Raw genomic sequence first — 27,649 nt, forward strand, 5'->3', positions numbered from 1 at the left:
GAAAGGGGCAGAAGTCATGCTGGATTGACATCATGGCCAATGTTGAATGTTTATCCTTTTAAGCTTGGAAAAGAGACTAGTAAACTCAGACTTGGACCACACATCCACTCCACTGAAGAGCAGGCTAGTGATTGCTTTGCAATGCTTGCAGTTAGCCACTGATTCCTTCCAAACCACTCATTGTTGAATTTGCAAGTTCCAACTTGTTGTTTATGTCGAATGGCCGATGAGCACCGAAACATTTTATCTATAATTTCTCTTCATAATTTCTCTTCATATGACAAGGATTGAAAAGGATTTTACAGTAGATTGTCGACTTGATTCAAGATGATGACTGTTAGCTTGTCCAATCAAAGATCAAATCAAAGTTATTGTAGATATAATGTGATTTTACGTCATTTTATCTGTGGCCAATGACCTTGAGCTTTCTTGGATCGCCACTTCTAATGTAACTCTATGGCAGCACAATAGGGGCCTGAATTTTTTTGTTCTGACTGTACATTTTGCAGTGATGTAGTATCCCAATGAGTGACAGAACACTGAGCCAATCACGGCTCAACTAGAGAACATTACCAACCCCATACGCCAAGGATTTATAACTAATCCAAGATACACCACTGCCTGTCATTTTCAATGGAAACAAATGAGTCATAGTGAGCAGAACAAGCAAGGACGTGGGCAGAGTCAAGCACACGCTAGCGAGATCCTATTGGCGTGTTCTAGCATTCATCTGCATATTTCCGTTAGGGAACGCCTACTCTGTGGTGTGCTTGCAATAACTCAATTCGACTTTGCATTCCTTCTACACAGCGCATTTTTAAAAAAAAAAGTTTTGCGAAGGGTAAAGTCTACTAAACTTAGTCCACTCTGTTCAAAGCAGATTTGGGAACAGAAAACTGTATTGAGAGCTACTCTTTTATCGAGGAGAAAATGTGCAGAATGTCAGCCCCCAAAAATTGAACACAAATTATTATTTAGCTTACCCTGGCTTACCCTGGCCATGCTGGGCCAATTGTGCACTAACCTCCCAATCACAGCCAGATGTGATACAGCCTGGATTTGAACCAGGGACTGTTATGACCCCTTGTAGCACTGAGATGCAGTATAAAACTTCGGCTGTGAGTGATGGAAGAAAATTGGCCTCTAAGGCAATTCATGGAAAATTCAATGGATATTTGTCACAAAGGTGATGATGAAAGTTTCTTCTTAAATAATTTTGAAAATGGACTTCTCTTTGAGGGCGTTTTCTGGGCTCCGCGTCAGTTAAACTGCAGTACCGCCAGTCTCCTCTGTCTACATGGGATGGTGTGCTTCCCAACCAGAACACTAGTCCCTTGGATCAGTATACGTGGCACGCTATGGCAATTACTGCCTACAGAGGGAGCTGTGTTATGGGGCGGAGGTAACGCTTGCACTTCTTCGATGAAGAGGAGGTAGCGTCTGAAAAACTCAAGGCGACAGGTCAGATTTTTGTCAGTTAGAATTCTAGGAAACTACAGTGGCACCAGCAGTACCAGACTCAGAGCGTGACATGGGGCAGAATGATCTGATGAGCAATGCGGAGGACGTGGCAGACCAGGTAGGCAGTGCACAAGGCCCTCGCGGCCACGGCAGAACCAGACAGGAGTCATCATTGAATTAAGGGGAGGGAGTCTGCTCACTTTTTCATGATAGCGAAACTAGAATGTGGATAAAAAAGTGAATGTATATTAATGAACCAATGATGGTGTGTGTAGTAGTCCCTTCCCGTTTGAGTTATTCTTCAATCGTACAGTCATGAAGCCGAAACAGTTGCAGTAGTGGCTACCTCTGGTTTAGCTTTCGAAAACACTTCTGCTCCGTATGTATTGGTTTCAGCGGTTACATTCGTCCACATTTGGTACATTTCCGACGCTGTGTTCCTACTCTTAGAAACGTCTATAATAATTGTTTTCGAAACATATGCTGATATGCCCCTGACAGAAATGTTATAATAAAAAAATATAGCAGTTATGCTTACACACAGGTGTTCAGCGCAAGCTATATAGGCGGCCACATGTGCTAATCAGCCATGTCTTCCATCTGTCTTTGGAAACAAGCAATGTAAACATGGAGATATGGCCGTGTGGGAACACTAACCATATAAAGGTGTGTCGTAGTTTAACCTTTTTAGTTTTTAGAAAATTGTTAAGCTTAAATGAAAGATACGTTCCTTATGTTTCCAAAAACGTACCGCAAGCGATATGTTAATTTGTAGACTAGTGTCGGGGCTCTTAACAAAACTCACCCAGTCAGAAGATACTATCATCAACAGGTAAGCGGTGGACTGCTAAATCAGTGTATGAATTGTCTACCTCAGGCAGTTTGCTTACTGCAAACACAGTAACATGGATATTCAGATTCATATAATAGTTTGTTTAAAACGTTTACATGCTTTGCAAGAAATATTATAATCCTGTTCACATGGAATTGATGGGATTTAAATATATTTAAGAAAAACGCCAATCAAAATAAACATTCTACCACAGAGACAATTTTATTTTTGTGAATCTGTAGCCTTGTGTAGCCTTCCACAAGCTTCCCACAATAAGTTGGGTGAATTTTGGCCCATTCCTGCTGACAGAGCCGGTGTAACTGACTCAGGTTTTTAGGCCTCCTTGCTCGCACACGCTTTTTCAGTTCTGCCCACATTTTCTATAGGACTGAGGTCAGGGCTTTGTGATGGCCACTCCAAAACCTTGACTTTGTTGTCCTTAAGCCATTTTACCACAACTTTGGAAGTATGCTTGGGTTCATTGTCCATTTGAAAGACCCATTTGCAACCAAGCTTTAACTTCTGATGTCTTGATGTTTCAATATATCCACATATTTTCCCTCATATTGCCATCTATTTTGTGAAGTGCACCAGTCCCCCCTGCAGCAAAGCACCCCCACAACATGATGCTGCCACCCCTGTGCTTCACAGTTGGGATGGTGATCTTCAGCTTGCAAGCCTCCACCTTTTTCCTCCAAACAGAACAATGGTCATTATGGCCATACAGTTATATTTTTGTTTAATGAGACCAGAGGACATTTCTCCAAAAAGTACGATCTTTGTCCCCATGTGCAATTGCAAACCGTTGTCTGGCTTTTTTATGACCGTTTTGGAGCAGTGGCTTCTTCCTTGCTGAGCGGCCTTTCAGGTTATGTCGATATAGGACTCGTTTTACTGTGTGTATATAGATACTTTTGTACCTGTTTCCTCCAGCATCTTCACAGGGTCCTTTGCTGTTGTTCTGGGATTCATTTGCACTTTTCGCAAGTACGTTCATTTCTAGGAGGCAGAACGTGTCTCCTTCCTGAGTGGTATGATGGCTGTGTGGTCCCATGGTGTTTATACTTGCATACTATTGTTTGTACAGATGAACGTGGTACCTTCAGGCGTTTGGAAATTCCTCCTAAGGATGAACCAGACTTGTGGAGGTCTATTTTTTTCTGAGATCTTGGCTGATTTCTTTTGATTTTCCCATGTCAAGCAAAGAGGCACTGAGTTTGAAGGTAGGCCTTGAAACACATCCACAGGTACACCTCCAATTGACTCAGATGATGCCAATCAGAAGCTTCTAAAGCCATGACATCATTTTCTGGTATTTTCCAAGCTGTTTAACCCTTTCACACGTACCATCACTTCCATCGAATTGGGGATAGTTTAACCAAAATATGCCACGACCTAGAATGGCCTTGTTAAGCCAAATTCATCAAATTCACGGACTTAACTTCCCATGGAAATTTACCGTTAATTTACGATCCTTTGCATCCCTAACTGCGATATGTAACTATCGATCCACCCTGCATCACTACTATTAGCCTACATTCTAGTGTACTGATATATCCTAGCCTATAGCCTAACATCAGAGGGACAGTACAAGCACTACTGCAACAGTGCACCCTCCCTTCACCGATCCCCTGTAGACAGAACCGTATATCGTAGATTCGTAAATCTGCTTATAAGAATACATACCCGGTAAGCAAATCATCTTCTCCTGGCTCCAACCAGTGGCAATGCTGGGGGCCTTCCAAGTTGTCTGTTATTATGCTAATGCATCCCAGAAGATGTCATATTAACCTGAGACGTTCAACACTTGTGACTGGACAGAAGATGACCTGCCTGAAACGCCACTAATGACTACAATAGTTTACCTTAGATACTGATCTTGGGTCATTTTAGCATTTTCCTCACTCATGGTTAAGGTTTGGATTGAGGGAGGGATCCTAGATATGTACCAAGGGAACTTAACCTCACACCTGCAACTGCATGTGTTGTGACTGAGCTACTCTCTCTGACTAACCATTTAATCAACCACTTCCTCTTTCCTGGCAGTTCCTGAGAGTGACCAAACAATACCTTCCTCACGTGGCACGCCTGTGTCTGATCAGCACCTTCCTGGAGGACGGCATTCGCATGTGGTTCCAGTGGAATGAGCAGCGGGACTACATTGAGGCCACCTGGAGCTGTGGCTACTTTCTGGCTGCCTGCTTCGTGTTACTGAACCTGCTAGGACAGCTAGGTGAGTTACTTGAACCTGTTACTGAACCTATGAGAACCGTTGCACTGTAAAGCTTTTCCCTGAGTTGCCAGCTTAATACTGTAATTTTGCTTTACCGCAGAGAGGCTCTAATGTATTTGACAGTACTATTTTCCTTACTGTAAAAAGATATTGCAGCTCCCTGCTGTACATTTTAATGGATGCTGTAATGTTTTACAGTAAGCAAAATAGTACTGTCAAATACATTACAGGATCTCTTCTCACCAATTAGGAAAAGCATAGAAAAATAAAGAATAGAATGAGAGATGAGCACTAGTTACTCTGTGGGTAAAAAGACAGGTGACAAGGGACATATCAAGCTTGTGTGTGTGTGGTCATCCACATCGGCGTTAAACTAATGTCAAAGCTTACATGTATACCTATATAACGTAGGTACATGACTTAATGACGCCACATAAAATATTCACTATATGTGCAACACAGCATTCCTAACCTAGCCCACAATATCTGCTGTTTGGATCGAGCACTCATTTGAAACAATAAGAATATTTCAGTGAGACAACTCAAAGGCGAAATCCATTAATGACAAGATAATGGAATTCATTGCCATTGAAAATCAACCGTTTTGTCATGGTTGGTGTGGGCTTTTGTGACTGGTTGAGCACTGGTACACACTAATGTTACCACGTGCGCTATTGTTCAGATGTTGCCCTTCTGGAGTTACACTGTGATAGCGTCACTGCTATTAGCTTCACGACGTACTATGGAACGCCGTTTGGGTCTTTGCGTATCAAAAAAGATGCACTTCAAATAACACTATTTGACAATAACACTGACGCGTTAAATAAGCTTTTAATTTGACACATTAAATAATACCGTTCTATTATAGAATGTTGTCTTCTGAATTTGCACGTGCAAGCCAAGCGCCACCATTACTGAGTGCCAGTAGCACTGTCAAAGCTGTAAAAAAAAAAGAAGTATGCAAACGTTGGCCACGAACAATGTGTTTACAATACCACAAAGGTAATAAAGCATTATTTGTTTGACTGCAACTTCTGGGGTAGCTAGCTAGCTTTAGCTTGGTACCTAGATAGCACCAATACAACCAGCCTGAAAACAATGACAAGTAGAAACTGCATTAATTTTTACTATTCTTAGAAAGGATTTAGTAATCCTTGTGATTTTAAGTATTAGCTTGGTAGCCACTTGTTGTTCGCCTATTGAAATTGAACTTCAGTTAATGTAAATAAATAGCTAGACAGTTAATTAACCTGTTGCCCAAAGCTAGTGTTATAAGCAGCCAGATAGCTTCATCTGGCTAGTGAGGCTCGACCTGACCTGGTTGTGTGTTGTGCCTAATCCTTATTGTGGCTTTCTTCACAAGAGTGGAGTTTGCCTTCAAAATAAAAGTACCTCTTTGAAAGTGAAGCAGAAGGTTACAATTGGTGGAATCATGCCACATTTAGACTAGATAATGTTAAACAAGGTTGGAATGTGAAGCAATGAAGTGGGGGTTCAGTCTACTCGGTGACACCCACAGAACACAACTGTTAAGAGTTTATGCAAATATTAGCGTTGTAGCTCTTATCGCGGGACTGTGACTTGTGGGAAATCACCTCCCCAGTCAGCCTATTGAGTGTATTGACATTCATATTGCACTGTAGAGCTTTACCTAAGGATTGGGGATCAATGAAATGGGGTAACAGTCTACTCAATACCCAATATATTTTTTTCCCAGCGTCGTCCTCAGAGTTATCAGGCTCCTAAACATCCGCACAGTATTGTTTCTCCTCGAATAGTGTTCAATACACACTGGTTGACAAATGTTGCTCAATTCAGTTGTTTCAGAGTCTGAGCCATGATGCTAATGTTCTCTGGGTGTCACTGAGCAGACTGATAACCCATGTCATTGAGCCACAATCCTAAATAAACTGTACTAGAATGCTTAAAAGGCTGCAGGATTTTTGGCAAGGAAAATATTGGCCAAAAAATGTCATATCGGTGCATCACTCGTTGGTACCATGTTTCATGAGCTGAAAAAGGAGATCCCAGAATTGCATGTGTCTGCACCTACTTGTCTCTACAGTCCCGTAAGGTGTATTTTTACCTGTGTTTTTCAAATCTGATTCTACTGCGTGCATCAGTTACCTGATGTGGAATAGAGTTCCATGTAGTCATGGATCTACAGTTGAAGTCTGAAGTTTACATGCACTTAGGTTGGAGTCATTAACTCGTTTTTCAACCACTCAAAAAATTTCTTGTTAACAAATTATAGTTTTGGCAAGTCGGTTAGGACATCTACTTTGCATGACACAAGTCATTTTTGACATCATTTGGATCAATTTGAGGTGTAGCTGAGGATGTAATTCAAGGCCTACCTTCAAACTCAGTATCCCTTTGTCAAGGTATTGGAGTGGCAATCACAAAGCCCTGACCATAGAAAATGTGTGGGCAGAACTGAAAAAGCGTGTGCAAGCAAGGAGGCCTACAAACCTGACTTAGTTACACACATCATGGGAAAATCAAAAGAAATCAACCAAGACCTGAGAAAAAAAATTGTAGACCTCCAAGACTGGTTCATCCTGGGAGCAATTTCCAAACACCTAAAGGTATAAACACCATGGGACCAAGCAGCCGTCATACCGCTCAGGAAGGAGACGTGTTCGTTCTCCAAGAGTGAACGTACTTTGTTGCGGAAAATGCAAATCAATCCAAGAACAGCAAAGGAACTTGTGAAGATGCTGGAGGAAACCGCTACAAAAGTATCTATCCACAGTAAAAACGAGTCCTATATCGGTATGACCTGAAATGCCGCTCAGCATAGAAGGAGCCACTGCTCCAAAACCACCATTAAAAAGCCAGACAACAGTTTGCAACTGCACATGGGGACAAAGGTCGTACTTTTTGAAGAAATGTCCTCTGGTCTGATGAAACACAAATTGAACTGTTTGGCCATAATGACCATCGTTTATGTTTGGAGGATAAAGGGGGATGCTGGAAAGCTGAAGAACAACCATCCCACCCGTGAAGCACAGGGGTGGCAGCATGTTGTGGGGGTGCTTTGCTGCAGAAGGTGCACTTCATAAAATAGATGGTATCATGCGGAAGGAAAATTATGTGGCTATATTTTATAGCAGAATTTCAACACATCAGTCAGGAAGTTAGTTTGGTCGCAAATGGGTCTTCCAAATGGACAATTACCCCAAGCATACTTCCAAAGTTGTGGCAAAATAACATAAGGACAACGAAGTCAAGGTATTGGAGTGGCCATCACAAAGCCCTGACCTCAATCCTATAGACAATTAGTGGGTAGAACTGAAAGTGTGTGCAAGAAAGGAGACCTACAAACCTGACTCAGTGACACCAGATCTGTCAGGAGGAATGGGCCAAAATTCATCCAACTTATTGTGGGATGCTTGTGGAAGGCTACACAATTCTTGACCCAAGTTAAACAATTTAAAGGCGTTGCTACCAAATACTAATTGAGTATTTGTCAACTTCTGACCCACTGGGAATGTGATGAAATAAAGAACCTGAAATAATTCTCTCTACTATTATTCTGACGTTTCACATTCTTAACATAAAGTGGTGATCCTAACTGACCTAAAACGGGGAATTTCTTCTAGGATTAAATGTCAGGAATTGTGAAACTGAGTTTAAATGTACTTGGCTAAGGTGTATGTAAACTTCCAACTTCAACTGTATATAAACTCAGCAAAAATGAACTTAACAAGATTCAAGAACTGAGACAAACTGAACAAGTTCCAAAGACATGTGACTAACAAATAGAATGTCCCTGAACAAAGGGAGGGTCAAAATAAAGTAAACGGTCAGTATCTGGTGGCCACCAGCTGCATTAAGTACTGTAGTGCATCTCCTCATGGATTGCACCAGATTTGCCTGTTCTTACTGTGAGTTGTTACCCCACTCTTCCACCAAGGCACCTGCAAGTTTCCGGACATTTCTGGGGGGAATGGCCCTAGCCCTCACCCTCCGATCCAACAGGTCCCAGATGTGCTCAATGGGATTGAGATCCGGCCTCTTCGCTGGCCATGGCAGAACACTGACATTCCTGTCTTGTAGGAAATCACAAGAACAAGCAGTATCGCTGGTTGCATTGTTATACTCGAGGGTCATGTCAGGATGAGACTGCAGGATGGGTACCACATGAGGGAGGAGCATGTCTTCCCTGTAACGCACAGCGTTGAGTATGTAAACCCCTAGGCTAATGACTTCTCCAATAGCTAATTGAAGTCAGCTAACCTGGAGTCAAATCGATGAGATTGGAGATGTTGGTTCGAGTTGCATTGCCCTATAAATAACACTCAAGTTTGTTTGCTTTTCACAAGAAGCATTGCCTGATGTGAACCATGCCTTGAACAAAAGAGATCTCAGAATATTAAGAATTGTTGACTTTTGTGATCCTTCCCAGGTATCTCAAAGCCTTGATGTTAATCAGTCCACGGTAAGACAAATTGTCTATAAATGGAGAAATATCAGCACGGTTGCTACGCTCCCTAGGAGTGGCCGTCCTGCAAAGATGATTGCAAGAGCACAGCGCAGAATGCTCAAGGAGGATAAGTAGAATCCTACAATGTCAGCTAAGGAGTTACAGAAATCTCTGGAATATGCTAACATCTCTGACATGTATCAAATTGTATTTGTCACATACACATGGTTAGCAGATGTTAATGCGAGTGTAGTGAAATGTTTGTGCTTCTAGTTCTGACAATGCAGTAACAACCAACGAGTAATCTAATCTAACAATTCCACAACAACTACCTTGTACACACAAGTGTAAAGGGATGAAGAATATGTACATAAAAATATATGGATGAGTGATGGTACAGAACGGCATAGGCAAGATGCAGTAGATGGTATAGTGTACAGTATATACATATGAGATGAGTAATGTAGGGTATGTAAACATAAAAGTGGCATTGTTTAAAGTGGCTAGTGATACATTTTTCCATTATTAAAGTGGCTGGAGTTGAATCATTATGTTGGCAGCAGCCACTCAATGTTAATGATGGCTGTTTAACAGTCTGATGGCCTTGAGATAGAAGCTGTTTTTCAATCTCTCGGTCCCTGCTTTGATGTACCTGTACTGACCTCGCCTTCTGGATGATAGCGGGGTGAACAGGCAGTGGCTCGGGTGGTTGTTGTCCTTGATGATCTTTATGGCCTTCCTGTGACATCGGGTGGTGTAGGTGTCCTGGAGGGCAGGTAGTTTGCCCCCGGTGATGCTTTGTGCAGACCTCACTACCCTCTGGAGAGTCTTACGGTTGTGGGCGGAGCAGTTACCGTACCAGGCGGTGATACAGCCCGACAGGATGCTCTCGATTATGCATCTGTAAAAGTTTGAGTGCTTTTGGTGACAAGCCAAATTTCTACAGCCTCCTGAGATTGAAGAGGCGCTGCTGCGCCTTCACCACGCTGTCTGTGTGGGTGGACCAATCCAGTTTGTCTGTGATGTGTACGCCGAGGAACTTAACTTTCCACCCTCTCCACTACTGTCCTGTCGATGTGGTTAGGGGGGTGCTCCCTCTGCTGTTTCCTGAAGCCCACGATCATCTCCTTTGTTTTGTTGACTGAGTGTGAGGTTATTTTTCTGACACCACACTCCGAGGGCCCTGACCACCTCCCTGTAGGCAGTCTCGTCATTGTTGGTAATCAAGCCTACCACTGTAGTGTCATCTGCAAACTTGATGATTGAGTTGGAGGCGTGCATGGCCACGCAGTCGTGGGAGTACAGGAGAGGGCTCAGAACGCACCCTTGTGGGGCCCCACTGTTGAGGATCAGCGGGGTAGAGATGTTGTTACCTACCCCTCACCACCTGGGGGTGGCCCCGTCAGGATGTCCAGTTGCACAGGGCGGGCTCGAGACCCAGGTGATGACGAGTTTGGAGGGTACTATGGTGTTAAATGCTGAGCTGTAGTCGATGAATAGTATTCTCACATAGGTATTCCTCTTGTCCAGATGGGTTAGGGCAGTGTGGTTGCGATTGCGTCTGTGAACCTATTGTGGCGGTAAGCAAATTGGAGTGGGTCTAGGGTGTCAAGTAGGGTGGAGGTGATATGGTCCTTGACTAGTCTCAAAGCACTTCATGATGACGGAAGTGAGTGCTGCGGGGCGGTAGTCGTTCAGCTCCATTACCTTAGCTTTCTTGGGAACAGGAACAATGGTGGCCCTCTTGAAGCATGTGGGAACAGCAGACTGGGATAAGGTTTGATTGAATATGTCCGTAAACACACCAGCCAGCTGGTCTGCGCATGCTCTGAGGGCGCGGCTGGGAATGCCGTCTTGGCCTGCAGCCTTGCGAGGGTTGACACGTTTAAATGTTTTATTCACGTCGGCTGCAGTGAAGGAGAGTCCACAGGTTTTGGTAGCGGGCCATGTCGTTGGCACTGTATTGTCCTCAAAGCGAGCAAAGAAGTTGTTTAGTCTGTCTGGGAGCAAGACATCCTGTTCCGCGATGGGGCTGGTTGCTTTTTGTAATCCGTGATTTAACTGTAGACCCTGCCACATACCTCTCGTGTCTGAGCCGTTGAATCTACTTTGTCTCTATACGGAGGCTTTGATTGCTTTGCGGAGGGAATAGCTACACTGTTTGTACTATATGGTTTCCAGTTTACATAGAATCAAATAAAGTTTGTTCAGGGCCGTTTGTCTGCTTGGGGGGGGAATATATGTGATTATAATCGAAGAGAATTCTCTTGGTAGATAATGCGGTTCGACATTTGATTGTGAGGTGAACTGTCAGGTGAACAGAAGGACTTGAGTTCCTGTATGTTATTATGATCACACCACGTCTCGTTAATCATAAGGCATACCCCCCGCCCCTCTTCTTCCCAGAAAGATGCTTGTTTCTGTCGGCGCGATGCGTGAAGAAACCAGCTGGCTGTACCGACTACGATAGTGTGTCTCGAGTGAGCCATGTTTCCGTGAGGCAAAGAACGTTAGTCTCTTATGTCTTTCTGGAATGCTACCCTTGCTCGGATTTCATCGACCTTGCTGTCAAGAGACTGGACATTGGCGAGTAGTGGACATTGTCCTGGGTGTTGGGCAAACCACAGGATCCGCTTCGGGACAGTAGTGTTCCTGGTCGTAATGATGGTGAGTTGCCGTTGCTCTTATATCCAGTAGTTCCTCCCAACTGTATGTAATAAAACCTAAGATTACCTGGGGTACCAATGTAAGAAATAACACGTAAAAAACAAAATAGGAAAGTGAAGCGGCCATCTGTCGGCGCCGGAAGTTCGATACGTAAAACACTAAACAAGAATGGTGTTCATGGGAGGACATCACGGAAGAAGCCACTGCTGTCCACAGAAAACATTGCTGCTCATCTCAGGTTTGCAGTAGTGCACCGGGATGTTCCACAGCGCTAATGGCAAAATATTCTGTGGACAGATGAAACTACAGTTGAGTTGTTTGGAAGGCACAGCACACCAACATCAAAACCTCATCCCAACTGTAAAGTATGGTGGAGGGAGCATCACAATTTGGGGCTGTCTCAGGGCCTGGAAAACTTGCTATCGTCGACGGAAAAAATGAATTCCCAAGCTTATCAAGACATTTTGCAGGAAAATGTAAGGCTATCTGTCCGCCAATTGAAGCTCAACAGAAGTTTGGTGACGCAACAGGACGACAACCCAAAACACAGAAGTAAATCAACAGAATGGTTTCAACAGAAGAAATTACGCCATCTGGAGTGGCCCAGTCAGAGTCCTGACCTCAACCTGATTGAGATGCTGTGGCATGACCTCAAGCAGTTCACACCAGACATCCCAAGAATATTGCTGAACTGAAACAGTTTTATAAAAAGGAATGATCCGCATCTACAGAAACCATTTGGTTGATGTTATTGCTGCCAAAGGAGGGTCAACCAGTTATTAAATCAAAGGTTTCACACACACTTCCCACCCTGCACTGTGAATGTTTACATGGTGTGTTCAGTAGACATGAAAACATCAATTTGTTATTAGTTTTAAGCAGACTGTCTATTGTGACCTAGATGATCAGATCAAATTGTATATGACCAATTTATGCAGAAATCCAGGTATTTCCAAAGGTTCACATACTTTTTCTTGCAACTTTATACAAGGTCCCACAGTTGACAGTGCATGTCAGAGCAAAAACCAAGCCATGCAGTCGAAGGAATTGTCTGTAGAGCTTTGAGACAGGATTGTGTCGAGGCACAGATTTGGGGAATGGTACCTAAACATGTCTGCAGCATTGACGGTCCCCAAGAACACGGTGACCTCCATCATTCTTAAGTAGAAAAAGGAATCACCAAGGTTCTTCATAGAGCTGGCCTCCTGGCAAGTCTGTGCAATTGGGGGAGAAGGGCCTTGACCAAGAACCCGATGGTTGCTCTGACAGAGCTCCAGAGTTCTTCTGTAGAGATGGGATAATCTTCCAGAAGGACAACCAATCTCTGCAGCACTCCAACAATCAGACCTTTATGGTTGAGTGGCCAAGCAGAAGTCGTGCCTCAGTAAAAGGCACATGACAGTCCTCTTGGAGTTTGCCAAAAGGCACCTAAAGGACTCTGACCATGACAAACAAGGTTGTCTGGTCTGATGAAACGAAGATTGATCTCTTTGGCCTGAATGCAAAGCGTCACGTCTGGAGTAAACCTGGCACCATCCCTACGTTTGTTGGTGGCAGCATCATGCTGTTGATGTTTTTCAACGCTAGGGACTGGGAGACTATTCAGGATCGTGAGAAATATGAATGGCGCAAAGTACAGAGGGAGCCTAGATGAAAACGTGCTCAGGACCTCAGACTGGTATCAAGGTTCACCTTCCAACAGGACAAAGACCCTAAACACACAGCCAACACAATGCAGGAGTGGCTTCGGAACAAGTCTCTGAATGTCCTTGAGTGGCCCAGCCAGTGCCCGGACTTGAACCTGAACGAACATCTCTGGAGAGACCTGAAAAAGCTGTGCAGCGACACTCTCCATCCAACCTGACAGAGCTGGAGAGGATCTGCAGAGAACAATGGGAGAAGCTCCATTTTTTTTAGACACTTGCAAAAATGTCTAAACCTGTTTTGCTTTGTCATTGTGTGTTGATGGGGGGGGGGCTATTATTTAATCAATTTTAGAACAAGTCTGTAACTTAACAATGTGGTTAAAGTTGAGGTCTGAATACTTTCCGAATGCACTGTCTCAAGTTTGAGCGATCATGTTGACTGCAGGAATGTCCTCCAGAGAATTCAATGTTCATTCCTCAACCGTAAGGCACCTCCTACGTCAGTTTTGAGAATTTAGAAGTACGGCCAACCGGCCTCAACTGCAGACCACGTGTAATCACGCCAGCCCAGAACCTCCACATCTGTTTTTTCACCTGTGGGATTGTCTGAGACCTTCCACCCGGACAGCTGATGAAACGGAGTATGCACAACCAAATAATTTCTGCACAATCTGTCAGAAACCGTCTAAGGAAGCTCATCTGCAAGCGCGTCTTCACCATGGTCTTGACTTGACTGCGGTTCGGCATTATAACCGACTTCTGTGGGAAAATGCTTACCTTCGATGGCCACTGGCACGCCATAGAGGTGTGGTTTTACAGACTGTACCAAGCAGATTGCATGGTGTCGTGTGGACTAGCAGTTTGCTGATGTCAATGTTGTGAACAGAGTGCCCTATGGTGGCGATGGTGTTATAGTATGGGCAGGCATAAGCTACGGACAATGAACACAGTTGCATTTTATCGATAGCAATTTGAATGCACAGAGATACCGGGATGAGATCCTGAGGCCCATTGTGCCATTGAGCTGCTGCCATCACCTGATGTTTCAGCATGATAATGCAATGCCCCATGTCGCAAGGATCTGTACACAATTCCTAGATGCTGAAAATGTCCCGGTTCTTCCATGGCCTGCATACTTACCCGACATGTCAACCATTGAGCAGGTTTGGGGTGCTCTGGATCGACATGTATGACTTCGTGCTCCAGTTCACCCGAACTGTATTTTACTAAAATAGTCTGAGCGTCATGCGTCTCACCCGACAGCATGAGGTTGGCGCCTGAGACTGATTATTTGAATCTACAGTAGGCATACGATATGTACATTTTTACATGAGGCTTCCAATTAGTTATAGTATTTTTCTAAGCTTTTTACCCACGGTACAGTGTAGTCTAAAGCATCCATGCTGTGAAACACTTGAAATTAGTCTTAGTGTCGTTAGTTAGTAAACATTCTAGAGCACCTAGGTTAGCTCCTGAACCTACCAGGACAATTAGGGGAGTTACTGAACCTACTAGGACAGCTAGGTGTGAGAGGCTAGTTGTTCACTATGTAGTGAATATGTTGGTGCAATTTCTGGCAATGCCTGGGGAGACTGCTAGTAGGGCTGGGAATTGGCAGGGACATTGCGATACGATTATTATCACGATTCTTATGTGCCGAGACGATATGTATTACAATTCTCACGATTCTATATGTATTGCGATTTGACGTTCCAAACATATTGCTCACTATATGTCTGCTGCAGAGAGATGAGAAAGCATGTTAAAATAGGTTTTGATCACTCATTGAAATAAAAGTGCTGAAAACATGTTGGCTAACTTTAATACAAAGAAAATGCTAAAGGATGAATAATACCGGAGTTTTGGCGCAGGTACAGCCGACTAGTGCTAGCTAACACTACCTATCAGTCAAATATCGATATAATATCCTGATACGTTACTGTATCGATTTTATTCCCCATTACTATCTAGCAGATGAGGGATGGCCAGTTGCAGTTACGTTGGGCCCTGAAAACTGGCCTAGGGAGGGAGAGAATCCAGGCTGTATCACATCCGGCCGTGATTGGTAGTCCCGTAGGGCGGCGCACAATTGTCCCAGGGTAGGCAGTCATTGTAAATAATAATTTGTTCTTAACTGACTTGCCTCGTTAAATAAACAAATGTTATTGTTCATCTCTCTTTCAAACAGGTGGCTGTGTCCTTATCCTCAGTAGGAATTTTGTCCAGTATGCTTGCTTTGCATTATTTGGAATCCTTTCTTTACAGGTAAGTCTAAACTTGTTTTTCTTTAATTGTATATGGGCTGAATACAGCAGAAGATGAAACCATTCATGATACTATATTATGTTTACAATCTTTATAATTAAATACATAAGGGAAACCAGAGTCTCACTAAATCATCTTACCATTTCAGACTATTGCCTACAGCATTTTATGGGATCTTAAATTCTTGATGAGGTGAGTCCTTTGATTGTTGGTCTTTTTCAAATGAACCAATGAGTGCAAAGTTGGTGGTCATAGTCTTTAAACAAATGTCCTTCTGTGAGGCACAGATCAGAGCAACACGCCCCAGCGAATGAACGTGGTTCCTCCTTTAAAAGTTGCGAGCTTAAACCATGGGACTTAGAGGTACCCAGCGTCATGGCTTCATTGCTCCAGACCACAAGGGGGAGTTAGAGCACTCATTATGCATTTGGGTCCCAAGGTTTTTATATCACCAATCATATAGTGGTTCCAATGACAAATTTGACGGGAGCCCGCCCGTCCCTGGTGGCTTTCTTCAACGAAGATGGCTGACAAAACATTACGGGGGAAGCAGATGTAAGTAGTTATAATGCCATAACGAGTCAAGCTAAACATATACAATTGAGAGGAATGTTAGTTAATGTAGAGACATGTCATAAAGTTAATTCACAAAAATCGCGATTTAGATAGCTAACGTTAGCCAGCTAGCTAGCTGGTGTTATGACGTAAGTACTGTATGACATTGTAATTCATGTTTAATGTTTTTAATGTTTTAGGGACTTCTGAGCAAACCAGGCTGTCGTCTTGGGAAACAGTGGATGTGAAGAATCTAGCTAGCTGAACTGAAGCATTTACTGCAAATTGAATGTACAATTGTGTAAGCTTTGGGGCGGCAGGGTAGCCTAGTGGTTAGAGCGTTGGAATAGTAACCAAAAGGTTGCAAGTTCGAATCCGCGAGCTAACAAGTTACAAGTCTGTTCTGCGCCTAAACAAGGCAGTCAACCCTACTAGGCCGTCATTGAAAATAAGAATTTGTTCTGCCTTGCCTGGTTAAATAAAGGTGTTAAAAAAAATTATAATAATTGGCCAAGTTAAATAAAGGTCAAATAAAAGCTTGCCTTGCCATGCAATGCAGCTGAAGTAACATAGCTAGCTAACTATTTACTTGCTTATTGTGTAGTGGAGGATAAAATAACTATGCCTATGGATGTGTAGCTAGCTACAGTATGTAGCTGATCTGTGTAAGGACCCCAAAATGTTAGGTTCTGAACTAATATTCATACCAATCTATGAACCTCTGCTATCAGAGTTGTTGTATCAACTTCAAGTCCGAATGCCATTAATAAAGCCTATGGATTGAGTAGAATATACAGTTGAAGTCAGAAGTTTACATAGACTTAGGTTGGAGTCATTAACTTGTTTTTCAACCACTCCACAAATGTATTGTTAACAAACTATAGTTTTGGCAAGTCGGCTAGGACATCTACTGTGTGCATGACACAAGTAATTTTTCCAACAATTGTTTAGACAGATTATTTAACTTATAATTCACTGTATCATAATTCCAGTGGGTCAGATGTTTACATACACAAAGTTGACTGTGCCTTTAAACAGCTTGAACAATTCCAGAAAATTATTCCATGGCTTTAGAAGCTTCTGATAGGCTAATTGACATCAGTCAATTGGAGGTGTAGATGTATTTCAAGGCATACCTTCAAACTCAGTGCCTCTTTGCTTGACATCATGGGAAAATCAAAAGAAATCAGCCAAGACCTCAGAAAAAGAATTGTAGACCTCCACAAGTATGGTTCATCCTTGGGACCACGCAGTCTTCATACCGCTCAGGAAGGAGACTCATTCTGTCTCTTAGAGATGAACGTACTTTGGTGATTAGTGCAAATGAATCCCAGAACAACAGCAAAGGACCTTGTGAAGATGCTGGAGGAAACGGGTACCAAGGTATCTATATCCACAGTAAAACGACTCCAATATCGACATAACCTGAAAGGCCGCTCAGCAAGGAAGAAGCCACTGCTCCAAAATCGCCATAAAAAAGCCAGACTATGGTTTGCAACTGCGCATGGGGACAAAGGTTGTACTTTTTGGAGAAATGTCCTCTGGTCTGATGAAACAAAAGTAGAACTGTTTGGCCATAATGACCATTGTTATGTTTGGAGGAAAAAGGGGGAGGCTGGCAAGTGGAAGAACACCATCCCAACTGAAGCACGGGGGTGGTAGCATGTTGTGGGGGTGCTTTTCTGCAGGAGGGACTGGTGCACTTCACAAAATAGATGGCATCATGAGGGAAAATTATGTGAATATTATTGAAGTAACATCTCAAGACATCAGTGGAAGTTAAAGCTTGGTCGCAAATGGGTCTTCCAAATGGACTATGACCCCAAGTTAAGGACAACAAAATCAAGGTATTGGAGTGGTATCACAAAGCCCTGAGCTCAATCCTACAGAAAATTAGTGGGTAGAACTGAAAAGGCGTGTGCGAGCAAGGAGGCCGACAATTCTGATTCAGTTACACCCGCTCTGTCAGGAGGAATGTGCCAAAATTCACATAACTTATTGTGGAAGGCTACCTGAAATGCTTGACCCAAGTTAAGCAATTTGAAGGCAATGCTATCAAATACTAATTGAGTGTTTTGTCAACTTCTGACCCCTCTGGGAATGTGATGAAATAAATAAATGCTGAAATAAATCATACTCTACTATTTTTCTGACATTTCACATTCTTAAAATAAAGTGATGATCCTAACTGACCGAAGACAGCGAATTTTTACTAGGTTAACATTTTTGTAATTGTGGAACTGAGTTTAAATGTATTTGACTAATGTAAACTTCCGACTTCAACTGGAATAACTTTGTGCCAAGGATGCAAGTCCTATATATATAGTGGGGCAAAAAAGTATTTAGTCAGCCACCAATTGTTCTCCCACTTAAAAAGATGAGGCCTGTAATTTTCATCATAGGTACACTTCAACTATGACAGACAAAATGAGAAGAAAAATTCCTGAAAATCACATTGTAGGATTTATTTGCAAATTATGGTGGAAAATAAGTATTTGGTCAATAACAAAAGTATCTCAATAATGTTATATACCCTTTTTTGGCAATGACAGAGGTCAAATGTTTTCTGTAAGTCTTCAAGGTTTTCACACACTGTTGCTGGTATTTTGGCCCATTCCTCCATGCAGATCTCCTCTAGAGCAGTGATGTTTTGGGGCTGTTGCTGGGCAACAGACTTTCAGCTCCCTCCAAAGATTTTCTATGGGGTTGAGATCTGGAGACTGGCTAGGCCACTCCAGGACTTTGAAATGCTTCTTACGAAGCCACTCCTTCGTTGCTCGGGCAGTGTGTTTGGGATCATTGTCATGCTGAAAGACCCAGCCACGTTTCATCTTCAATGCCCTTGCTGATGGAAGGAGGTTTTCACTCAAAATCTCACGATACATGGCCCCATTCATTCTTTCCTTTACACGGATCAGTCGCCCTGGTCCCTTTGCAGAAAAACAGCCCCAAAGCATGATGTTTCCACCCCCATGCTTCACAGTAGGTATGGTGTTCTTTGGATGCAACTCGGCATTCTTTGTCCTCCAAACACGACGAGTCAAGTTTTTACCAAAAAGTTCTATTTTGGTTTGATCTGACCATATGACATTCTCCCAATCTTCTGGATCATCCAAATGCTCTCTAGAAAACTTCAGACTGGCCTGGACATGTACTGGCTTAAGCAGGGGGAGACGTCTGGCACTGCAGGATTTGAGTGCCTGGTGGCGTAGTGTGTTACTGATGGTAGGCTTTGTTACTTTGGTCCCAGCTCTCTGCAGGTCATTCACTAGGTCCCCCCCGTGAGGTTCTGGGATTTTTGCTCGTCGTTCTTGTGATCATTTTGACCCCACGGGGTGAGATCTCGCTAGGAGCCCCAGATGGAGGGAGATTATCAGGGGTCTTGTATGTCTTCCATTTCCTAATAATTGCTCCCACAGTTGATTTCTTCAAACCAAGCTGCTTACCTATTGCAGATGTCTTCCCAGCCTGGTGCAGGTCTACAATTTTGTTTCTGGTGTCCTTTAACAGCTCTTTGGTCTTGGCCATAGTGGAGTTTGGAGTGTGACTGTTTGAGGTTGTGGACAGGTGTCTTTTATACTGATAACAAGTTCAAACAGGTGCCGTTAATACAGTTAATGAGTGGAGGACAGAGGAGCCTCTTAAAGAAGTTACAGGTCTGTGAGAGCCAGAGATCTTGCTTGTTTGTAGGTGACCAAATACTTATTTTCCACCATAATTTGCAAATAAATTCATAAAAAATCCTACAATGAGATTTTCAGGATTTTTTTTCTCATTTTGTCTGACAGTTGAAGGGATGATGATGATATGATGAAAATTACAGGCCTCATCTCTTTAAGTGGGAGAACTTGCACAATTGGTGGCTGACAATGTTTTTTTGCCCCACTGTACATGTACTGTAGTTATTACCACGCATGCGATCCCCACATTGTAGCCTGTACATTGAGTATATTCACTGATCATGTACTCTTCCTTGGCAAATAAAGGTGTGGTTCAGGTATGAATCTCTGACATTATTTTTCAGTCCTATCCAATACCAGGTGTATCAAACTCCATTCTTTGAATGATGCTATGTCTGCATTACAATTACACACTCAACAGTTTTTACTGCTCCTGGGACGTCAATGATTGCACATTGTAACTATGCCATAGACTAGAAACATGATTGATTTGTAATTCATATATACAGAAAAACTATGCATATCTAACTCCATCTGCATTAATCTGAGGACACCCTAATATTCTCTCAGTTCATCACAATTACATAGTGTTTCGTAACTAGCCTTGGGCCGAAGGTTATCATTACATCATTACATTTAAGTCATTTAGCAGACGCTCTTATCCAGAGCGACTTACAAATTGGTGCATTCACCTTATGACATCCAGTGGAACAGTAGTGCATCTAAATCTTTTAAGGGGGGGGGGGGGTGAGAGGGATTACTTTATCCTATCCTAGGTATTCCTTAAAGAGGTGGGGTTTCAGGTGTCTCCGGAAGGTGGTGATTGACTCCGCTGTCCTGGCGTCGTGAGGGAGTTTGTTCCACCATTGGGGGGCCAGAGCAGCGAACAGTTTTGACTGGGCTGAGCGGGAACTGTACTTCCTCAGTGGTAGGGAGGCGAGCAGGCCAGAGGTGGATGAACGCAGTGCCCTTGTTTGGGTGTAGGGCCTGATCAGAGCCTGGAGGTACTGAGGTGCCGTTCCCCTCACAGCTCCGTAGGCAAGCACCATGGTCTTGTAGCGGATGCGAGCTTCAACTGGAAGCCAGTGGAAGCCAGTTATCTTAAGAGTAGTGAGGTGACGATGACGGGACTGGATTCCCCTCACATCAAAACATACCTGCAGACGAGAGAGACCGATGGATAGAGAGCATGATTAAGCCTTTTTCTTTTATTCTAACACGGTCAGTCATCAGGAGGTGAAATGCAAAACTAATCTTGGATCATTAACTCTGGGACTACTACATCTCTATGTATTTCAATGTAAAGCATCTCTTTAACAATATTCCCTGTTGACCTATGATCATGCTGTGCCCTCTGTGTCAGCCAGTTCAGATGCGGGAGGGGTTCACCGACAACTGATATAACCTAGAGGATTTAGGGAGGAGAGGTATGAAGTGAAGGAGAGACATAATTGTGTGTGTGGTCTCACCTGCTATCCACACTAAGTGGACAAAGAGTACTTTATGCTGAAAAACAGACATGAGGACAAATAATGGAAGATAATGTCTAATAATGACATTAAATACCGCTTGATGACTTGATCATTTGAATCAGCTGTGTAGTGCTAAGGCAAAAACAAAAATGTGCACAGATGTTTGGAGCATTCCGTAATGCCACAGCTGGTGAGGTGTCAGTTCGCCTCTACTTAAATGGTGATTATTCCAACTCTGAAATGCTGCAGATCTCATCATAGATGAGGTAGGAACATATCCCACACAGAAGAGGTGGATAGAATTTGACAGGTCAATGTATCCTCCCTCAACTGTGCATGTGAAACAGGTTCTATGTACAACAAGACAGGCAGAGGGGAAAAAGAACACAGAACAGTTTAATTACCTCTGGTTATGGACACTTTTGCAAGGAATAACGCTTCCACGGTCTGTTCCTCGGACAGTGAACATCTAGCAATATCTACATTTTTAACCCCTTGATCAGCTCATACTCAAAGTACAGAAAATCGCTTATTGTTTTGTAGATATGAAAACAATAACTTGAGATCTGACCATTCAATCTAAAGCAGCAGATGTCGTTTTCAGGAGACGTCAATACAGCACAGAAAGCTTAACACCAGACTGGTATTGTGGTTGTTCGTGAGGTGATGGGAAATATGCAATATGGATACAAAATAATATGCTTACCTGTTGTATCTTGAAAAAAAAAGCATTGGAATTTAAAGTGTAATGTTTAACCTATTAACCTTCATTATTTATGTATTACCAGTTGAAGAACAACTCCAATTTTATACTTATTCCTAGACACATTTTAAATTATGTAAGAATAAAGAAGTTTAAATAACTCTTTAGATTTGAAAAAGATAACCTCAACAAAAAAAGAAACCTCACTGTCAACTGCGTTTATCTTCAGCAAACTTAACGTGTAAATATTTGTATGAACATAAGATTCAACAACTGAGACACAAACTGAACAAGTTCCACAGACGTGACTATCAGAAATGTAATAATGTGTCCCTGAACAAAGGGAGGGTCAAAATAAAGTAAACAGTCAGTATCTGGTGGCCACCAGCTGCATTAATTACTGCAGTGCATCTTCTCATGGACTTCACCAGATTTGCCAGTTGTTGCTGTGAGATGTTTACCCCACTCTTGCACCAAGGCACTTGCAAGTTCCCAGACATTTCTGGAGGTGAATGGCCCTAGCCCTCACCCTCCGATCCAACAGGTCCCAGACGTGCTCAATGGGATTGAGACCCGGGCTCTTCGCTGGCTATGGCAGAACACTGACATTCCTGTCTTGCAGGAAATCACGCACAGAACGAGAATTATGGCTGGTGGCTTTGTTGTGCTGGAGGGTCATGTCAGGATGAGCCTGTAGGAAGGGTACCACATGAGGGAGGATGTCTTCCCTGTAACGCACAGCGTTGAGATTGCCTAAAATGACAAGCCCAGTCCGATGATGCTGTGACACAAAACCGCGACTCGTCAGTGTCGAGCACTTCTTGCCAGTCCTGTCTGGTCCAGCGACGGTGGGGGTGTGCCCATAGGCGACGTTGTTGACGGTGATGTAAGGCAGGTCCTCACCAGACAACAGGCCTACAAGCCCTCAGTCTAGCCTCTCTCAGCCTTTTGAGGACAGTCTGAGCATTGGAGGGGTTGTGCATTCCTGGTGTAACTCGGGCAGTTGTTGTTGCCATCCTGTGCCTGTCCCGCAGGTGTGATGTTCGGATGTACCGATCCTGTACAGGTGTTGTTACACGTGTTCTGCCACTGCCAGGATGATCAGCTGTCCGACCTGTATTCCTGTAGAGCTGTCTTAGGCGTCTCACAGTACGGACATTGCAATTTATTGCCCTGCCCACAACTGCAGTCCGCATGCCTAAGGCACGTTCACGCAGATGAGCAGGGACCCTGGGCATCTTTTAGTGTTATTTCAGAGTCAGTAGAAAGGCCTCTTTAGTGTCCTAAGTTTTCATAACTGTGACCTTAATTTCCTTCCGTCTATAAGCTGTTAGTGTCTTAATGACCGTTCCACAGGGGCATGTTCATTAATTGTTTATGGTTCATTGAACAAGCATGGGAAACAGTGTTTAAACCCTTTACAATGAAGATCTGTGAATTTCTTTGGATTTTTACAAATTATCTTTGAAAGACAGGGTCCTGATAAAGGGACGTTTCTTTTTTTTTTTGCTGAGTTTACGATTTGTATCAATGTGGATGAGAGATGGGTGCAGGAGCAAGCAATGCAACGAAGCTGGATCATTCTGGCAATGATACCTGCACCATCTACACTCTGCAAAGACTTCGCCATTGTACACGATGGCCCATTGCTCTGAGACTTCCTTTGACCATTCTAAAGCCCACATGGGGCATCCTTGCATTCCCTGACAGACATATTGTGTTCTTTCATCCTTCTGTAACAATCATGAAATATGATTATATATTGACTGTGAAACAAATAGGACATGGCCTGCTTATGAGTTGCCATGAAAGAAAGTTAGATTAATTCAACTGAAAATGGCAAGAACAGGCATTCGTAGCTAAATGATTTTGTTTAGCTTGAGAATAATAATTGCATGATTTATTATTCTATGGTATGTATGTAATATAGTACAATGTTATGAACCGACACTGAATCGTAGGAGCTATGTAAAAGTTGGATGGAAGAATGCCCAGTGCTGCTTACCTGAGATGCCATCACACAGTCCTTCGTAGTTGTCCGCAGAGTCGAAAGAGCGCGTCCTTGTGGTAGCTTGCAACTCAATGAAGTAAAGTAATTACTTTTTAAATAAGTTACCTTACATGTTTTGTTGGCTACACATGTTTTGTTAGCTACACTGTCCACATAGCATATCATTACCGCAGTATGTACCAGTATGTTAGCTTTCTACCTAACGTTAGTAGTTATACATCAAACTTGACAGTGTATTAACTACAGGCTATCTAACTACCCAACGTTTATGGACTTGATTATTCCTGTCATTCTTAGCTTAGCTAAATGGTATTGTCGGTGTGCGTTCTCAATGGACATTCGGGTGCTTTCGTAAATTCGTTCTGACTATCTACTCCGATTTCAGAGCACTCTCGTCTGAGTGTACCAGAGCTCGGGAATAATGAATTTACGAGCACTCAACACCCGTTGCTTATGGCCAGTGTCAGTAAACGTCGGCAAAAATGTATAATTAAATTGTTTCCTGCAGCACAATTACACTCACCAACTCTCTGGTTAACAGAACATGCCTAACCAGCTCTGCTTGGGTGAGTAAAATGGTCAGAGTGGTCTCATTTGTGTATGGAAGTAACTAGGAAGCTAGCCAACGTTAGCTTGACTGCCTCGGCTCGAACGTCCAGTGTGTTCTCCGAGAGCGAAACGGTCTGAATTTACCCAGAGGGTTTTTCGTTTTTCATGGAATAAAAACACCATAATATGAATCAAATTAAGCAAGTGCCAGTCAACCGTTTGGATACACCTACGCATTCCTGGATGTTTCTATAGTTTTACTATTTTCTACATTGTGAAATAATATTGAAGACATCACAACTATGAAATAACACATATGGAATCAGTTACAAGGACAGCCTACTCCTTCCTCCCCGTTGGGGGATTGAACCCCGGTCTCCCGTGTGTCTGCAATATGGAAGACTATCAAATACTTCTCAGAGATGCCCTCTAGTGGTCAAACTAGCAGTAACAGAAAAAATGGCTGAGAATTAAATGACGTGCCACAGAATGCTGAGGCAGCACGCAAGGTGTGCCACAGTATGACGCAACTTTTAAAGGAGGAACCACTGTACATCTCTGTGCAAAACTGCAAATACACTTGCTTTGCTTAACTCTTTCTCCCTCTCACTCTGCCTCCTCCTTTCCAGGAACCTGGCCCTGGGCGGGGGGCTCCTGCTGTTGCTAGCCGAGTCGCGTGGGGAGGGGAAGAGCATGTTTGCTGGGGTGCCGTCAATGGGAGAGCACTCGCCCAAGCAGTACATGCAGCTGGGCGGACGGGTTCTCCTGGTGCTCATGTTCATGACCCTGCTGCACTTTGACCCCAGCTTTTTCTCTGTGAGTTCTGAGCTCCTGCATACCGATTCAAATCGCATTTGTTCTTTACTTTTAATTCAGCATTTGTTCGAGCCTGCCTGGATGAGGGTGTTTATTTCAATTGTATTTATTTTTTTACTTTTGGGACTTCCATTGGTTTCATTGCGAGCTCAATCAAGCACCTCATGTATTTGAAAAAAACATTTGATTCTATTTGAACCCGGGTCTAAACTGTTTGTCTCAGGCAGTCAGCTTGTATTCCCTTATTTATTAATTAACATTTTATTAAAACTTCTTTTGACTAGGGGTGCCTGGACAATAGTAGTGCACTATATAAAGTATAGGGTGCCATTTGGGATGCAACCATATCAACATGCTTCTGTAATCCTGGTACGAGTTTGAATGAACATTGACTGCTGTCCTACTGTACACCTTCCCCTCATTTTAGATTCTGCAGAACCTGGTGGGCACAGCTCTGATCGTGCTGGTGGCAATCGGCTTCAAGACCAAGCTGGCCGCCCTCACCCTGGTGTTGTGGCTGTTTGCCGTCAACGTATACTTCAATGCCTTCTGGATGGTGCCCGCCTACAAGCCCATGCACGACTTCCTCAAGTACGACTTCTTCCAGACCATGTCGGTGATCGGTGGGCTGCTACTGATTGTGGCTCTGGGGCCCGGTGGGGTGTCCATGGACGAAAAGAAGAAGTTGTGGTGAGACTCGACCCAAGTTACCAGGACCGACAGGACAGGGACCCCCCCCACCTTACTGAACATGGCCTAAGCAGTACGCACCTCTACCCCCCTCAGCACTGTCTCATTCTCAGTCTGTCTGTCTCACTCTCCCTCGCTAACTTTTCTGTGACTGTCCTCCACAGGCACCTTTACAAATGGTTTGCAGTCTTTATTTTGCTACTGTAGCTCGTCGTGACATGGCCATCTCTCGATTTGGGGATATCCAATACATCACTCATGTTTTTTGTCTTTTAAAACAAATATATATTTTAGTGACCAATTTTCAAGGTATTGTCTTTAATGGTGTATTTGTACAATTTATATACTGTAATTCTTTCATGCTTCTTTTGCTATTTTTTTGTGCGCATCTTTTGTCTATGCTTTCAATAATGCCAGCCCTTAACTAAAGACACAACCCACTGTTTTAGAGGACAAGTTTTACACACTTGTGTGTAAATGATGGTAGCTGCTTTTGTGCTGATTTGAGTTAGCACAGAATTACTATATTTATAGTTAGGTAGGTTTCTATGAAGGGGCAAATGCAGTACTTTCTATCAAATATTTTAAGTTAGGATGAACAAGGGATAAAAAAAGTACCTTTTGGCTAGTTGCATAATTTGACAGTTCAATGAACTGGGGCAGCAGGTAGCCTAGTGGTTAGAGCGTTGAGCCAGTAATCGAAAGGTTGCTAGATCGAATCCCCGAGCTGACAAGGTAAAAATCTGTCGTTCTGCCCCTGAACAAGGCAGTTAACCCGCTCTTCCTAGGCCGTCATTGTAAATAAGAATTGGTTCTTAACTGACTTGCCTAGTTAAAATAAAAAAGCATGTTAGCTGCTTTTTACTGTATTTGTCCACTTTCTGAGTTTCTCTGTGCCTTTTCAAATGCCTTGTAGAATCCCATGAACACCTTAAGCCATTTAATGTACAGACACTTTCACATGAGGGGATTTCTATTCTGTTCTTTATTTAAATTTTGTCACAACTATAAGTCCTCATAGCATGTTAAACTATTCCATATGACAAATGTGAGTGCTGTCAATTGAGTCCAAAGTTTACAATTGGTTAATTATAGTATTCTATGTCATCCAGCACAACAGGGCCATTTAGCTTTAAAGCCCTCTATCATTGGTTTCACTTAGTGTTTTTCCATTTATTAAAGTATGAGAAAAATAATGATTTTCTATTTGTTTTTGAATATTTATAAATCATAAACAAAAGCATAAACTCTGGTGTGTTTTATTACGGCTCTGTGTAGATGGCTGTGTTTCTCCGCACAATTTTTTTTCCACCATGAATATCAAGGCTCCCATGATATCAGGAAATAATTTACATTTTGAGGGCAGTCTAAAAGTATGAATTCCCTGTCCTCATAACTCGTGACTGCTAGATTTTCCACTATTCTGTTTCATGATAGGTGAATCAAATATTTAAATGCACTAAAGACCTAAGTTGATAAATGGATACATGTTACATTTTTTATTCTAGTTCAAACCAGATCTTTTTTAAATTTGTAGCTCAACTGTTAATCTTTTAGTTAGTTGTGCCATCTACTGGACAAATCTGAAGTTACGGCCACAGTGGTTTTATTGGCATAACTGAGTAGCCCCGACTCCTCCC

At 42.9% G+C, this 27,649-nt stretch overlaps 1 protein-coding gene across 1 annotated transcript; it reads left to right on the top strand.

Annotated features, from left to right (window-relative positions):
* The first annotated feature begins 1,351 nt into the window (after positions 1–1,351).
* On the top strand, positions 1,352–27,256 carry surf4l (surfeit 4, like). The gene is made up of 6 exons (XM_029638551.2): positions 1,352–1,579; positions 4,340–4,526; positions 15,457–15,533; positions 15,682–15,725; positions 25,133–25,319; positions 25,747–27,256. The coding sequence occupies exons 1-6, from the start codon at positions 1,532–1,534 to the stop codon at positions 26,011–26,013; spliced, it is 810 nt and encodes a 269-aa protein (XP_029494411.1). The 5' UTR covers positions 1,352–1,531; the 3' UTR covers positions 26,014–27,256.
* The last annotated feature ends 393 nt before the right edge of the window (positions 27,257–27,649 follow it).

Source organism: Oncorhynchus nerka, linkage group LG27 (assembly GCF_034236695.1).
Source record: "Oncorhynchus nerka isolate Pitt River linkage group LG27, Oner_Uvic_2.0, whole genome shotgun sequence".
Lineage (NCBI taxonomy): Eukaryota > Metazoa > Chordata > Actinopteri > Salmoniformes > Salmonidae > Oncorhynchus > Oncorhynchus nerka.